At 50.3% G+C, this 15,132-nt stretch overlaps 2 protein-coding genes across 8 annotated transcripts; one reads left to right on the top strand and one right to left on the bottom strand.

The window, feature by feature from the left end:
* The first annotated feature begins 2,080 nt into the window (after positions 1-2,080).
* On the top strand, positions 2,081-5,922 carry LOC121595453 (DNA-directed RNA polymerase I subunit RPA2). Its single transcript, XM_041919449.1, has 4 exons — positions 2,081-2,227; positions 2,300-2,872; positions 2,936-3,108; positions 3,176-5,922. Exons 1-4 carry the CDS (start codon positions 2,159-2,161, stop codon positions 5,796-5,798), a joined length of 3,438 nt encoding a protein of 1,145 aa, XP_041775383.1. The 5' UTR covers positions 2,081-2,158; the 3' UTR covers positions 5,799-5,922.
* Positions 5,923-6,173: 251 nt separating this feature from the next.
* Positions 6,174-14,882, bottom strand: LOC121595454 (AP-2 complex subunit alpha). Of its 7 annotated transcripts, none has more exons than XM_041919451.1 (8): positions 14,596-14,882; positions 13,242-13,604; positions 12,935-13,146; positions 11,166-12,853; positions 10,954-11,094; positions 10,459-10,875; positions 10,174-10,378; positions 6,174-9,162 (listed from the first exon to the last, which is right to left on the bottom strand). In XM_041919451.1, the coding sequence occupies exons 2-8, from the start codon at positions 13,303-13,305 to the stop codon at positions 9,085-9,087; spliced, it is 2,805 nt and encodes a 934-aa protein (XP_041775385.1). In that variant the 5' UTR covers positions 13,306-13,604; positions 14,596-14,882; the 3' UTR covers positions 6,174-9,084. The 7 variants fall into 7 exon arrangements, with proteins under 7 accessions (XP_041775385.1, XP_041775386.1, XP_041775387.1 ...); XM_041919452.1 differs by having other exon boundaries at positions 14,600-14,882; XM_041919453.1 differs by having other exon boundaries at positions 14,606-14,882.
* Positions 14,883-15,132: the final 250 nt, after the last annotated feature.

Here is a 15,132-nt window from a genome sequence, read left to right as displayed (position 1 = left end):
TTCGCTTGGTGAGAAGGCAGCCGTGGGGCTTTTTGGGCCTGTTGTTGGGCGGGATGATTTTAATTCCCCCTAATAAAGCAGTAAAACACACGAGCGGCAACGGGAGGTGAACGGGGAAAAAAGGAAAGGTTAATTTATAATTTCATGCGCACGCCCGCGATCCTCGCCGCGGCAGGGAATCGGATATTATCATTGTGATCATTTTCTTTTCAACGCCTTCGAGCAATTATTTGCCACCCCTCGCTTCATCGCGAAGTGGAGGAATTTTCTTGCGCGTCTTGGGTGTGTGTTTTCCTTTTTACCCTTTCCCCTCCTTGTAACGGTACACGTGATTAGCGCGCGAGTTTGAAGCGGCACGAGCGCGCGCGCTAGCGCGAAAAGGGATTGCGTTTCCACTGCATTGCTTTCCCATTTATTAGTTATTAGCAGGAGAGCGCGTGTTTTTTGGTACGGGGAAAGAAATAGCCAACGGCAGTTTTTTTTTTTTGTCGTTCCCTTCACTCAACAACACACAAGAACAGGTAGCAAAAGGCGCAACAGACGTAACATGATACGCGGGCCGTAATGATAGCCATTCGGCTCATTGCATGGAACCATATTTTATTAATTTCATTTACCATTATTATTGGTTCGAGATTTCGAGAAAGCATCGCCACCGACGCAAACCCGTAAAAGGTGAACCTTGTTTTGCGCCAATTTATGATGGCCTCCCCCCCCCCCCCCCCCCCCGGCACCGGACACCTCCGCGCGAGCGCGAAAGTCGACCAAATAATGTCCGTGCGGTTGCTACACCGGGACGAGTGAAAGGCGGCAGTTTTTCAATCAAAAATTGACACGAAATGTGCATTCACTTCATAATTGTTCGATTACAGCGAGAGAGAATGTAAGCGCGAGCCGAATGTGTATGCGCTTCGTGGTGGATCCCATGCAGGCAGCGTAACAGAAGCGTAGAGATGTTTTAAAAATTTAACGGGATTTTTGGTCGTGGAGATAGTTTGGACCACCAACTATCCATTGCGATTAGAGTTAAATGGAAATTACAACACGGCTGTGGTCATTTGTCCATGCGTCACACCTTTTTAAAAATTGCTTGCGTGTACCGACACACGTGTTGCGTATGTTGAGTAACGGTTTCTATAGTATTTGAATTAAAACAAATGCGCTATAATGTTTTTTCAGCGTTTTAGTTTGATTTGTAAATAAAGTTTTAAATTAAGTAATTTTGCATCCTTTTTTCCCATAGTGAGTATAAACAAACAAATGAGCAAACGAAAAACATCGCAATTACAAACAGAAGTTGCCATAATCCGCAAAACATAGCGATGACAACAACCGGCTTTCACGAGCTCGCCAACGCGCCAAATCGGTGCGATTTTCCCTCGCTGACAAGCGTTTTTGTAAGTCGTTGTTACGGTTTTTGACGTTTCGAGTGAGGGTTTGGGAGGGTTCAAGATGGCCGCCAAAAAGCTCGCACAGATGTGCAATTGTGTTGGTGGGCAAAATTAAATTGCGAAAATTAATGGGCGAGGTCAAGTCCTGATGAGCCTGGATAAACGGCGCTCCACTGTATGGTGAGACATTTATCAAAATTCTAGAAAAAATGTTTTCACTTAACCAACATGAAGATGCAGCTTCGATAAACATTTCATGCAAATACAACGAGCAGATAAAAAAATAATTAGCTTTTGAACTCGCAAAACTCCAATTTCCTGTATAAAATTTATGGTTCTATCTAGGCAGGCGGTCGTGGATGTAAGGGGTACAAATCGAAAAAAAGTTAATAAATAAAAAAAATCTGAAATTATTATTTTTTTTTCATAGAAGTAGTGTAAAACATAATTCTCGAGGTATTCTATGAATTTCAAGTTTGTACGATTTTTCTATCAAAAGAAATTAAGAAATAAAAGTGCAAAAACTTCCCGCGGGTAAGTGACCGCCTTGACACTAGGGTTAAAACGAGCACTGTAGGCAAGTAAAGGATGGGTAGAGAAAATGAGCGAGATGCAGCGATTGTTCAACGTCAAAAACCGTCGCCAGGTTGTACGGTTCCGCGGTACGTCAGTTGGCACGTACTGTCAAAATTCAAAACAAACACACGTGCGACCGGTCCCACTGAGCGAAAGGAATACCGCGTGCGGTTCCAAAAAGGCTAACAAAAATGAAGCTCCTGCCAGAGTTGACCAATTTGCGACCGGAATTTAAAGAAATACCTAAAAAACAAAATGAGGTAAGCGTATTTCAAAGAGTGAAAGGTGGATTATAACAAGCAATTGAACCCTGTCTTCCTTTTCCAACACAGATCCTGGCGAACCTGGGCCGTCCCCACATCGACTCGTTCAACTACATGCTGGACGAGGGCATCGAGGACGTGCTGTCCCGATTGGTGCCGGTGTGCTTCGAGATGGCCAACGGCAACCGCATCAAGCTACGGATAACGGACATCAGCATCGCACCACCGACCGTCCCGATGATGCTGGTCGAGGTGGCGGAGAAGCGTGTGTTTCCGAGCGAATGCCGGCAAAAGTCCGATACGTACGCGGGCATGTGCACGATCACGCTCGACTGGGAGCTGGACGGCATCCCCCAGAATCCCCTCACCAGGGAGATGGGCCGCATCCCGATCATGCTGCGCTCGAACGCGTGCAATCTGGCCAACGCAACGCCGGAGGAGCTGGTGGCGCGCGGCGAGCATGAGGACGAGTGGGGCGGTTACTTTGTCGTGCGGGGCAACGAGAAGCTGATCCGTATGCTTATCAGCACGCGCCGGAACTATCCGATCGCGGTGAATCGTAATACGTGGCGCGATCGGGGCAAAGACTTCAGCGCCACCGGCGTGTTTATACGGTGCGTCCGGGAGGATCAATATTCAACGGTAGGTTGTTAGGGGAAGGTGTGGTAAAGTAGGGGAAAGTAATGCTGGCTGGCTATTTTGCAGAGAAATGTGCTCCACTATTTAACGAACGGTACCGCCAAGCTGATGATAAGCGTGTCGAAGGCGCTGTCCTTCATCCCGGTGATGATGATACTGAAAGCGCTCGGCGATCGGTCGGACAACGACATCTACAAGAAGCTGACCGCGTGCGACGAAAGCGATCAGTACTTCAAAAGGTATGCCAATTCGAATTCTTAACCGTCAAAATAGGCCTAATTTTCAATTTCGTCACCCTCACTCCAGATGCATCATGGCGATGTTGCGCGATCTGCACGCAGAAAACCTGCACAGCTCGCAGGAATGCCGCTCGTACATGGGCATGCTGATGCGCCGGCGACTGATGGACATCAACCTGCCCGCCTGGTACTCGGACGAGCAGGCGGGCCACTTCCTGCTGAAGCACTGCGTGCTGATCCATCTCGACAGCGTGGAGGACAAGTTCAATCTGCTCGTGCACATGGTGCACAAGCTGTACGCGGTGGTGCAGGGCCGGCACGCGGTCGAATCGCTCGACGGCACGATGATGCAGGAGATACTGCTCGGGGGCCACATCTACCAGGGCTTGCTGCGCGAGATGTGCCTCTCGACGATGCAGTACGTGCGGATCAATCTGATGAAGCTGTGCCCCGACCGTACCTCGCCGATGGTGACGACGCACGAGCTGACCCAGGCGCTGAAGAATGTGGCCGGCTTTCAGCACCCGTTCACGATGTTCCTGGCGACGGGCAATTTGGCGAAGGCGACCGAGATGGGACTGATGCAGAGCACGGGACTGGTGATTATTGCGGAAAACATTAACCGCATGCGGTACATGTCGCACTTCCGGGCGGTACACCGTGGCTCGTACTTCCTGACGATGCGCACCACCGAAGCGCGCCAGCTGTTGCCGGATGCGTGGGGCTTTATCTGTCCTGTGCACACGCCCGACGGGGAGCCGTGCGGGTTGCTGAACCATTTGACCTCCGACTGTACGGTGTCGGTGACGCAGGATCCCGAATTGGTGGCCAACATCCCTGCCACGCTCGTGTCGCTCGGTATGCAGCCGTTCGGTGGCGATGCTGGCAGCTTCGGTGCGCTCTCCCACGACGACGGGTACGTGGTGATGCTGGAGGGCAAGATGCTGGGCATGTTGCCCCGTGCCACCGCCAGTCAGGTGGTGCAAAAGCTGCGCCTGCTCAAAATCGAAGGCAAAACCATACCGAACCAAACGGAAATTGCGTTCGTGCCGGCCCGGGAAGGTGGCCAGTATCCGGGGCTGTTTCTGTTCGTCGGACCAGCGCGCATGATGCGCCCGGTGAAGAATCTGCTGTGCGGCAAAACCGAACTGATCGGTTCGTTCGAGCAGGTGTACATGGACATCTGCGTCAAGCCGGAGGAAGCGTACCCGCAGCTCACCACCCACGCGGAGCTGGCGAAAACGTCGTTCATGAGCAACCTGGCCCAGCTGATCCCGATGCCGGACTGCAACCAGTCGCCGCGCAACATGTACCAGTGCCAGATGGGCAAGCAAACGATGGGCACGCCGTGCCACAACTGGGACAAGCAGTGCATCGCGAAGATGTACCGGCTGCAGACGCCCGCCACGCCACTGTTCCGCCCGGTGCACCACGACAACATTGCGCTGGACAACTACGCGATGGGCACGAACGCGATCGTGGCCGTCATTTCGTACACCGGGTACGACATGGAGGACGCGATGATCATTAACAAGGCGGCGTTCGAGCGGGGCTTCGCGGCGGGCAACATCTACAAGCACGAGTACGTGGAGCTGACGGGGGATAGCTTTTTTGCGCGCAATCCCAAAGATGCCTCGCTGAACCCGTTCCTCGACAACGATGGGCTGCCGTTCAAGGGCGCACAGCTGACGAAGGGTACGCCGCTGTACTGCTACTTCGACGTGAACGATCACACGTACCACGTGGTGTCGTACCAGGGCTACGAGGAAGCGATCGTGGACAACGTGAAGCTGGGCGCTCCGCTGCAGGACGCGGGCCGTGGCATTGGGCGCGGCGGGATGGCCATCGTAACGAAGCAGCTCATACTGACGTACCGTGTGCCGCGCAATCCGAGCGTGGGCGACAAGTTCGCGTCGCGAGCGGGGCAGAAGGGCATCTGCTCGCAGCACTGGCCGGCGATCGATCTACCGTTCACGGAGTCGGGCATGATACCGGACATTATCTTCAACCCGCACGGCTTCCCGTCGCGCATGACCATTGCGATGATGATCGAAACGATGGCGGGCAAGACGGCGGCCTGCCAGGGCCTGGTGCACGATGCGACCCCGTTCCGGTACGACGAGAGCAACACGGCGATCGACTACTTCGGGCGGCTGCTGGAACAGTCCGGGTACGATTACTACGGCACGGAGCGCATGTACAGCGGGGTGGATGGGCGCGAGATGAAGGTGGACATCTTCTTTGGGGTGGTGCACTACCAGCGCCTGCGGCACATGGTTAGCGATAAGTGGCAGGTACGGTCGACCGGACCGATCGATCAGCTGACGCACCAGCCGAACAAGGGCCGCTCGCGGGGTGGTGGCGTGCGGTTCGGTGAGATGGAGCGCGACGGGCTGATCTCGCACGGCGCGTCCTTCCTGCTGCAGGACCGGCTGGTGCACGGGTCGGACAAGGTGGTGGCGCTGGTGTGCCGCCGGTGCGGCACCCTGATTGGGCCGATCGACAGCGTGACGAAGCGGCTGGCGGACAACTCGAACCAGCTGCAGCACGTGCCGGCCACGTGCCGGCTGTGCGAGGACGACAAGGAGATTGGCCATGTGGAAATTCCGTACATCTTCAAGTTTCTGGTGTCGCAGCTGACGTCGATGAACATTAACGTAAAGCTGCAGCTGTCCTATCCCGATGTGTGAGGCGGCGTTGCAGTTGGTTAAACACGATCATTTTCTGTTTAGTTTGTTAGGTGTAAAATGGTAACTTTAAATAAAAAAAATAACGGCACCAATCCTAAAATTAAAGATTGTGCTTTTCAGATTCAATAACATGTGTATATTTTCAATATATTATTTTTGTTTTGTTTTTCGTCCTTCTTCCGTACGATCTCCCGACACACACGCACACACACACTCTTCATGCTTGCTTTCTGCCGGTCGTCCCCTACAATAATGCTTCTCGGCTGCGTACAGTTAATTTTAGTTTTTAGTCCACATCTTGGGTTGTTTGGGGGGGGGGATATCTGGTTTAATATTTGTGTGTGTTTTTTTAGATTATATTATACCGTATCTTTCTCTCTCTATAACTCGTTAATGCCTAACGGGGTGCAGAGCTTATTATGCAGCTGTGTGGTTCTCTATACTTTAAGCTTCCTCGAATACAAGCCGAATACGCTTCCCCCCTGTGGTATATGTGGTGGTCTTGAGTGGTCCTTTCTTTGCATGTTCCGCATGCGGTCTTGCCCTTCCCGGGTCGCGGAACACACCATCCAGTGGAGGTATACGAGAGGGAGCAGCGTGTGATCCTCCCTTCTCCTCTTACCGAGGCTCTTCACAATCAAATAACAATTGCGGGAGATGTGGGTCGCCTTTCCCCGTTCCACTATTCCTTTCCAGTAATTAATAGTAAGCTCCTCACAGAGTTTTCCTGAACGCTATGCCGACGATGTTTGTGTTGCGCCTAATGGTCGATTGCTTATGGGTTTTCATTATTTTAATGTGTATTTTCTCTTTATTCACCGAGTAACGCGCGTACCTTGTTCCTTTTTTCTTGTTTTACGCTCTCAATTTGTTTGGAATGTCCTCCCAGCCAGTATATGTATGTATATATGCCTGCTATTACATATTAAGCTAAATATATATTATATCTTGTTCGTAGACTAGCGATCTTCACTACTATGAAGGAAAGGGGAAAAGGAAAAAAAATATGAAGTTTGGCGTGCGCATTTCATCTCATGCTACACACTTTGCGTGTTTTGTGTGATGAATCAAAACTCTTTTGTTGCTGTTTTCTATGTTGTAAGAAGCGCATGAAACTGCCTCGAAGCATCGAATGAGAATGAAGTTTGTTTTATGGTTCCATTTTGTCTTCCTACTATTATGATTTAGATCGATCGATAAGTTCCTCCCCCAAAATTGTATCTCCGTCTGCGCCTTAGGTTTGTTTGCGCATAGTTTTTTTTTCCGTTTAAATACAACTTTCTACAATGTACAACTTGCTTAGTTAGTGCATTATATGTATATTTGCAACAATAAAAACATAATTTCATCAATCTCTTGCCCTTTCTGCTAGCGCACGCTTGCGTGCTTCTTCTTCTACGGGAGATGGTTCAGCGATCTTCATTCCAAATCGCACGATCGCTCGCAAAACCTCATTACTGTAAGCGCGCGGCGTTACTACTATTGCACGGTCACTATCTCTCCAAGTGTATGCGTCAACACCGAATCGTGGTTATCGTGGACAAGCGAAGCGAAATACACAAGCGAAAACTTTAACCGATCGTGGGCTTCCGTTACGCGGTAGCTCTGCTTCTCTCGAGGAAACTAATGTACACATACTAGGCAAAAAACACAAATTCGCAAAAATCGCTTCCCTCTTTCGTCCTTCTTAGTATTGAGAGCAGTAGTGTGTGTGTGTGTGTGTTTTTTTTTTGTGCAGCTGCAACAGTGCCGTGGGGTGTGGCCCTTCCGCAGAGTTATTGGAATTCGCTTGTCGCTCGGTCTGCCCAACGGATCTCTTCAACGACACAACGATCGCAAGAGATATGGGAGAATACGCATGGAGGAAGCAGCAGACGTGCATAAGTATGCTATCTACCACATACACACAGACACCATTTGCCTTCCTTTTTGCAGGCTAAACAGTTTTATCATTTGCTGGACTTGTATGATGCTTTACGTTAATTACTTTACACCAACATTACATGCAACAACAAGCGCGTCGGCGCCTTTTCAAACGGGGCTTTATCTACATTGAGTTAGCTCTTAGGGAACAGAGGGTGTGCTTGTATCTTTCGCTTGCTCTTCCCTACGCCTGATTGGGTGTTTTGCTTCAATTTCGATGTTTACACACACGTTTCGCTCTTACGTTTCGTGTCAATTCTTTCTCCACTGTGTCACCGTGTGTGAGGAAAGGTTTGTTTGTTTTTTTTTTCTCCTAAACTCTACGAGGAAACAGCTGCGTTTCGGTTTTTGTCATTTATTCGCCCCTTAAACGTTGAGAATGAGATTACTACTTGTATGTCTCCTACTGGCGCGTCACTTCGGCACCAAACGGTACCATCATCAAAAGTCTGTGGCCTGTGGTCAAATGTGTACACACAGGGTAAAGTAATTTGTTCCAGCGGTACTTTCCTCTTTCGCTGCACACTCCACTACTACTTCACACCTCGCTCCTTCTCGCTTGCACACATGCCGCTCTAAGTTTACGTTCCAATAGATAATTATTTAGCTTGATTTAATATATTAATTTATCGGGTTTTCCGTTTGCTCCACCCCCTCCTGGGGGCGCATCTCACTGTCTCGAATGATATCCTGTTTGAACGCCCCCTTTTTTGCCTTGGTGGAAGGAAGCCTAGCGACGAAAATGCTATTTTAACGTCTCACATTCGTGGTACAACGACAACGGAAGTACTTTGGCTTACGAATTATTCCGTAATTCCTTTCTAGTTTTGGGGTGATGGGAGTGCTCGATCGTACATATTCGTTTGCTATGTACCGCACACACAAACACAAATCCGTTTACCGCTGTTTAACATGTAATGGAACAAGATAACTTATTCGTTTCAATCGCCTCTTGCGCCAAAAGGACATTCCATCTTGTCATTGATCATCACTAGCACCCTCCGTCCGCCTCCGCGGGGTAGGCGCATTCAAGTAGTACTTATGGCATTATTCCGCCTCTTTTTTTACTGACCACACCATACGTATATGTATACATTTACACATACCACAAAGCTACACACATACACAAATATCGGTAAAACATAAACAGCTTTTTCCACCTTCCGTGTGGGATGGGGGAAGGAGGGAAATAGAACATTGCGCCTTGGGCACCACCAAACCACACCATTATTACCTTTCTGCTGCAGTCTCTCTCTTCTACACATCATTTCTCATTAGTTGATTGATTATTGTATGCATCTATAGTGCTAATCCTTCCGTCTCTAGACTTGGAACAAACGTGTGCCGGTGCGGAGTTATTCATTTAGAACTGATCCACCAACAGGTCGCAAATTTCTTGCGTTACCGCCTCTAAGCTGGACCGAATAGTTAAACGGAACATCTGAAATGGACAAAAAAAATTATAAATAATTATAAAATTATAAATAATGAATCAGTGCTGCAAAATGTCACTGTCAATGTCATAAAAAATCTGACTAAAAAAACAAAATCCATGTCAGCGTCACGTACTCTATTGTGATAATCAGAGGTGATGCTCAAAACGATTGGTGTGACCAATACATGCTTCGTGACATTTTGTGCAACCAACGCTTGGTCAGTCACTTTGTCATGACTGTTCGACTTTACTGTGATCAGACACACATGACATTTTTGCGACCATCGCTTGGTCAGTCACTATGTTATGACTTCCTTTTACTGTGATCAGTTCTGCAAAATGTCACTAACATACTCATGACAGATTCCGACTGAAAAAACTGTCAGCGTCACGAGCTCTACTGTGATGATCAGTGGTGAGACTCAAACAGTTGTTGCGACCATCACATGCTTGGTGGCATTTTGTGCAACCAACTTTTGGTCAGCCACTTGGTCGTGACATTTTCTGTCGGTGATCAGCAAGATAGTCATGGGGAGATATGCGGTGCGTGCGAGTGGTCCCAAGCAACAAAATGAACATTGTTTCTCGCTCTGTTTGATCCGAAAGACCATCAAACCAGATACAGCGAGAAAGTATGCTCATTTTGTTACTAGGGACCACACGCCAAAAGTATAGTCCAAAGATGAAAATGTCGCGACGAAGTGAGTGACCAAGAGTTGGGTGCTTTACAAAATGTCATCAAGCATGTGAGTGTCCACCAACTGTTTGAATCTCAGTTTTGATCATCTCATTTGTGTACGTGAGCTTCGTTTCAGTCATGAGTGTTGGTGACTGAAACAGTGGCATTTGGCAGCCAGAAAAAAATCACGATTATGCTTGCGCCGGCATTTAGCTCATCTTGTCAGTCAGAGTATCGGCTTTGACGGATATGTTCATTGTTTTCGTTTGATGATTATCACGTGGTTCTCATGACATTTAGCAGCGATGAATACAATATAAAACCTGTAGTTTCCTTACCTGTGCCTGCTTGTTCGGTTCCAGGCGCAGCAGGCAGCCCACCTTGTGGGCCTGCGTGTGAATGATGCCGGCGCACACCATATTGTCCGGGTTGGGATCGATGCTGTCGAGCAGCTGCATGCCGAAACCGGTCAGCTTGTTGCGCGCGCCGGGCAGATCGAGTGGCTGCTGGGCTTTAAACACGCGCTGTGCTCGTTGCTGTTCACTGTTAAGAAAGAATATCACGATTTAAATAAATAAATTGACCCCTTCTTCGTCACTTTTGCCCCCTTTTCTACTACTCACCCTCCCAGGTTTCTCCACCGGGCGAAGAACGATTCCGCGTTCATCTCGGTCGGCTCGAAGAACTTGTTGATCGTGAGCGGAAGATTGACGGTGATTTTCTGCGGCGCCCCACCGCTCACCCGGAACGAGATCACGATCGACGGTGCGCCGAGATAGTGGTCGATACATTCCGCCGTCAGCAGCTGCTGGATCTGGGCGCCCGCCTCCAGCGTCGGCTCGACCGCCTTTATCTGCACGTTCAGCTTGAGCGCATCCTCGGCCGACCACTGGAGCGTGGGCACGAAGTTTTGCAGCGCCGTCTGCGTCTTGTTGCCGTAATACAGCCCGAGCCGGCCGAGGTTTTGGCGGAACTCGCTCTTCACCCCGATCTGCAGCAGATCGTTCTCGAACAGGACGCCATTGTTTTTGAAAACGAATCTGAAAATAGGAAAGAAAGGAGAATTTTGCGATAAGATGATAAGAATGTGTTCATTGCTTGTTTTACTGTGAACTTACTTTTTGGAATTATTAACCACATTGCTGTTACCGTTGGCTGTGCTGTAGATGTCGCCCAGTACGTCGATCAGTGTGCCAGACTGGCTGGCCGGTGGTGTGCTGAGCCCGAGCAGATCCGAGCTAGCGTTGGCGTTGTTCGCACTGCAAAACAAAGTAAGCAACGATAAAACACCTCCCAATTCCAACAAAACCCACCAATTTCCCCAGCCTACCTTGACGTGTGATTAGTTTGAGCATTGCTGTGAGCATTGTTGTGACTGTTCGGCACCGGGCTCTTCGTCTCCCGTATCTCCGCATTCTCCGGCACCCGGCCCGGCTTCTTCTTCTTCAGCACCGCCAGTATGGAGCTTTCGCGCTCCGGGAACGACGGCATCTCCTCCAGCACGGTCGCCAGCACGTCCGTCGACGCGACGATGCTCAGCTGCAGATACTCGCTCGCGCGCTGCTGCAGCTCCGCGTCGGCCGACCGCAGATTGCTGTGCTGCCGGAACACGTCCTGAATGGTGCCGCGAATCTCCGGGAACAGATTGATAAACTTAATGTACGTCGACAGCAGCAGCGCGCGCGTCATCGACGAGCACAGATGGTACTTCGAGTGCAGCAGCTTGAACTGCACCATCGGCGCGGACCGCGAATCGCCCGCAATCAGATTGCCAAACTCGCCCAAAATGTAGCCGCCCACCTTCACCATGTTCTCGTGGCAGGCCGGCGCCTGCAGCGCCTCAAACACCGTCTTCGCCGCATAGCCCTGCACCTCCTCCCGGTTGATCACGATCTGGATCACGCGGTACCACACCTCCTCCGACACGTAATCGCCCGCAATACGAATCAGGTTCAGTATCACGTCCACGTACCACGTGTAGTCCGTCGCGTACTTCTCCGCCAGGATCGCTACCTTCAGCACCATCTCCTCCCGGATCGAGTAGTCCGCCGTCTCCAGGTAGTTCAGCATCTCCTGCACGATCTCCTCCGCGTTCGACCGGTCACACATCGCGTACAGCAGATCGACCGCCTGCTGCCGCACCGACACGTCCTTCTCCATCTTCATCGACAGGATCACCACCTCCTGGTGCTTCTTGACCGCTTCGTGCGAAAACTCGGACGTCGCCAGATGGCACATCGACTCCAGCGCCAGGTAGCGCAGGTTCGTCTCGCGGTTGCTCAGGAACTGGCCAAGCTGATTGCACGCCCGCACCAGCAGGCTCGGCTCGCTGTCGTTGTGTATGATCAGATTGATCGCCTCGAACAGGACCGCATTCTTCGCGTTCGAGTGCTGCACCTTCTTGCTCTTCGGCGGCTCCTGCGCCTTGTTCAGTATCGTCTCCAGACACTCGTTCAGCCGACCGCGCACGCCCGGATCCTCCGTCGGCGGGTTGTAGTTCTGCAGCAGGCGCAGCAGCTTCACCGACAGCCACGGCGCCGGCACAAAGTAGTACGTGTAGTCCTGCAGATCCGTGTACGAAGCGGTCACGATGCGGGACAGGCGCGACACGGCCAAGCTGACGCAGCCCTTGTACTCTTCCGGGTTTTTCTTGACCAGCGCATCGATCAGGCTGGTCGCCGCCGTCACCACGCCCATATGCTGATCGTTCAGCAGATGGATGATCCGGCTGGTCCACTCGCCGCCCGGGATGATGTCCGGGCAGGTGCGGAACAGCCGCAGCAGGCACAGCGCGGCCGACTGCTTCACCACGTCCATCGTGTCGCCCGACACGAGCAGCTTCGGGATTTCGTTCGAGAACGCTTCCGCCATATCCTGGCTGCCGATGTTGGCGATGCACTGCAGCGCCAGATTGACGTGGATCGGATTGCGCGACTGCAGATCGTTCTTGATGCTTTGGATGATCAGCTTGATCAGATCGCTGTTCGTGTTCACCAGCACCGAGATGAACAAATAGCCCTGGCGGGGGGGAGAAAGGAGATAAATTGTTATTTTAAAACAAAAAAAATCATTATTTTTAATGATGTGTCGCGGCCTTACGATTTGTTTCTCCGAGTATTTGTTGGAGGACAGCAGATTGACCGCCTCCATGTGGCCGAAATCGATGTCATGGCCGAGCAGAAAGATGAACAGCAGCTTGCACACGTACTTCTTCTTCTGGTAGCCGTCCAGCGTTTTGTCCCCTTTGAATTTGCTCCGAATGTTGGCCAGCTCCTTGTTGATGCGCTTGATTTCCGCCTCTTTGCTTTTGCCTAAAGGAGTCCACCACAACAAAAGCAAAAATTAGAAATAGGTCAACCGAGTTAATCCCTTTCCACCCACAGCCCCCTAGAAGCGGCACACTCACAGTTCCTGATGTCCGATATGAACACGGCCAGTCCGCGCATTCCATCCCCACGTACCGGTGCCATCTTGGATGCGGTTGCTTTCCCTCTTTATACCAACCGGCGGCTCGTTACGCTTGTTCCACACCCAACGCAATTACACCGCAAGCACAATACCCTCCCCCCCGGTGCACGCACACACACACACACACACACGCTCGCGTCTTTGCTGCTCGCGACCGGAAGCGACCACGTCGTCGTCTGCTGTCGTCACAACGTATCTGCGCCCTCTCTTCCTGATGATGAACTACAACGGCCGCGATTAGGGCGTGTTAGCGTTGATGTAAAGTACTGTTTCTCTTGTCAGTTCAGCACGATGCATCCACCTGCAAGGCACAAAAAAAAGGTGAGAAGTTGTCATTTAGTGAAAAGAGAATCAATTTGCTATTATGACAACACCAGTCATCGTCATCACATCATCATCGGCAGCAGCAGCAGCAGCAGCATTGCAAGGAGAAATTATGTTTTATCAGCGGCTACTCTTTGCGGGGCGGTTCGGAGAGTGTCTTTGCAACATGAAACTGTACACATACACATGCACGCACACATCCCGGGTGGCCGGGAGTTATCGTAGTCGTTCGCTCTTGCTACTACACATGCTGTGTGCCGCGCCAGCATAATATCAATCTCGTCCGACTTCTAGACGCCTCTTCGCCAGCATCCACCCAGCCCGCAGTTAACAAGCCGCAAGAGCAAGAATTTAATTCAATTATCTGATAACAATAACACATACACACGCATACAAGCGCAAGTAGGCTGGGTAGCAAGAACGTTGCCACGGACACCGCCATTGAAGCTGGGGGAGCTACTTTCTTCCATGTCCACACACAACACACGCACTGCCTTTCCCGCTCCTCTTTCCACTACTGTTGTGCCACGGTACCGCACACCGTTTTAATGGGACACTTTGCTACGTGAACAAAATGAATAGAATGTTCGATTTTCGTTTTTTTTTTTTTGCAATTCCAAAGCCCACGAGCACGGCCCGGAACACTCCCAGCGGGATTTCACTTTGGGGAGCGCAAATGCAAATTATGTACCGTTCGCCAGCAAAGCACACACACGCCCGTCGTTACAACCACCACATAATTACACCGCTATCGCCACACACGATTGACGCCCAGAAAATGTCTCCCTTCACTCCATTCCCATCCCCTGATACCGAGCCTCGCAGGATGACCTGACACGACCGGACGAATCTCGAAATCCCGTATTCACCGCCTACTTTTACACCAATGCTGCTGCTGCTGACGACGATGATGACGCTTTTCGTGCGATTCACAGATTCGGATGATGATGATGACGAACGATGCTTACCCACCCTTACTGTGTCTTCTCTTCGCTGTTCGGAAAAAAAATACCGATGCACCACGGCCTGCAATCGTGCAGCACTAAAGCACCCCGTCGAACAACAACCCTTCGAAACCGGGAATCCTGTTGCGGGTAGAAAGTTCCGTTCGGTTTGTGTATGTTGTGTGCTGGCAAACTGCTGCCTGCTCCTTTTCTTACGCAAATCGGGGAGCTTTCGCTTTGCGTTTAGATTAAGGATAAAAATCGATTTTCCGCTGCTTCTGCACTCTCACTGGCGCACAGCGGGAGCTCGTGCACGGACGGGGCCGCTTGACAGTTTTGATGACAAATGGAAACGCTATGGAAAAACCAAAAAACAATTAATGTTTTTCAGATTTTTTAAACCATTGAAGGAATTGAATAAAATTGAAAATTGCATAAATGTGTCGTAAAAAATAAATTAGACCATTTTGAGTATATTTTTCATAAAATTATCAAAATAAAAAGTAAGGATTCTGATGGAAACCCCCCACTGTGCCATGTCATCTTTTTCAACTCATTTAA

This window comes from Anopheles merus, chromosome 3R (genome assembly GCF_017562075.2).
Source record: "Anopheles merus strain MAF chromosome 3R, AmerM5.1, whole genome shotgun sequence".
Lineage (NCBI taxonomy): Eukaryota > Metazoa > Arthropoda > Insecta > Diptera > Culicidae > Anopheles > Anopheles merus.
Note: the sequence above shows the minus strand (reverse complement) of the source record. Positions and strands in the feature narration are given on the sequence as shown.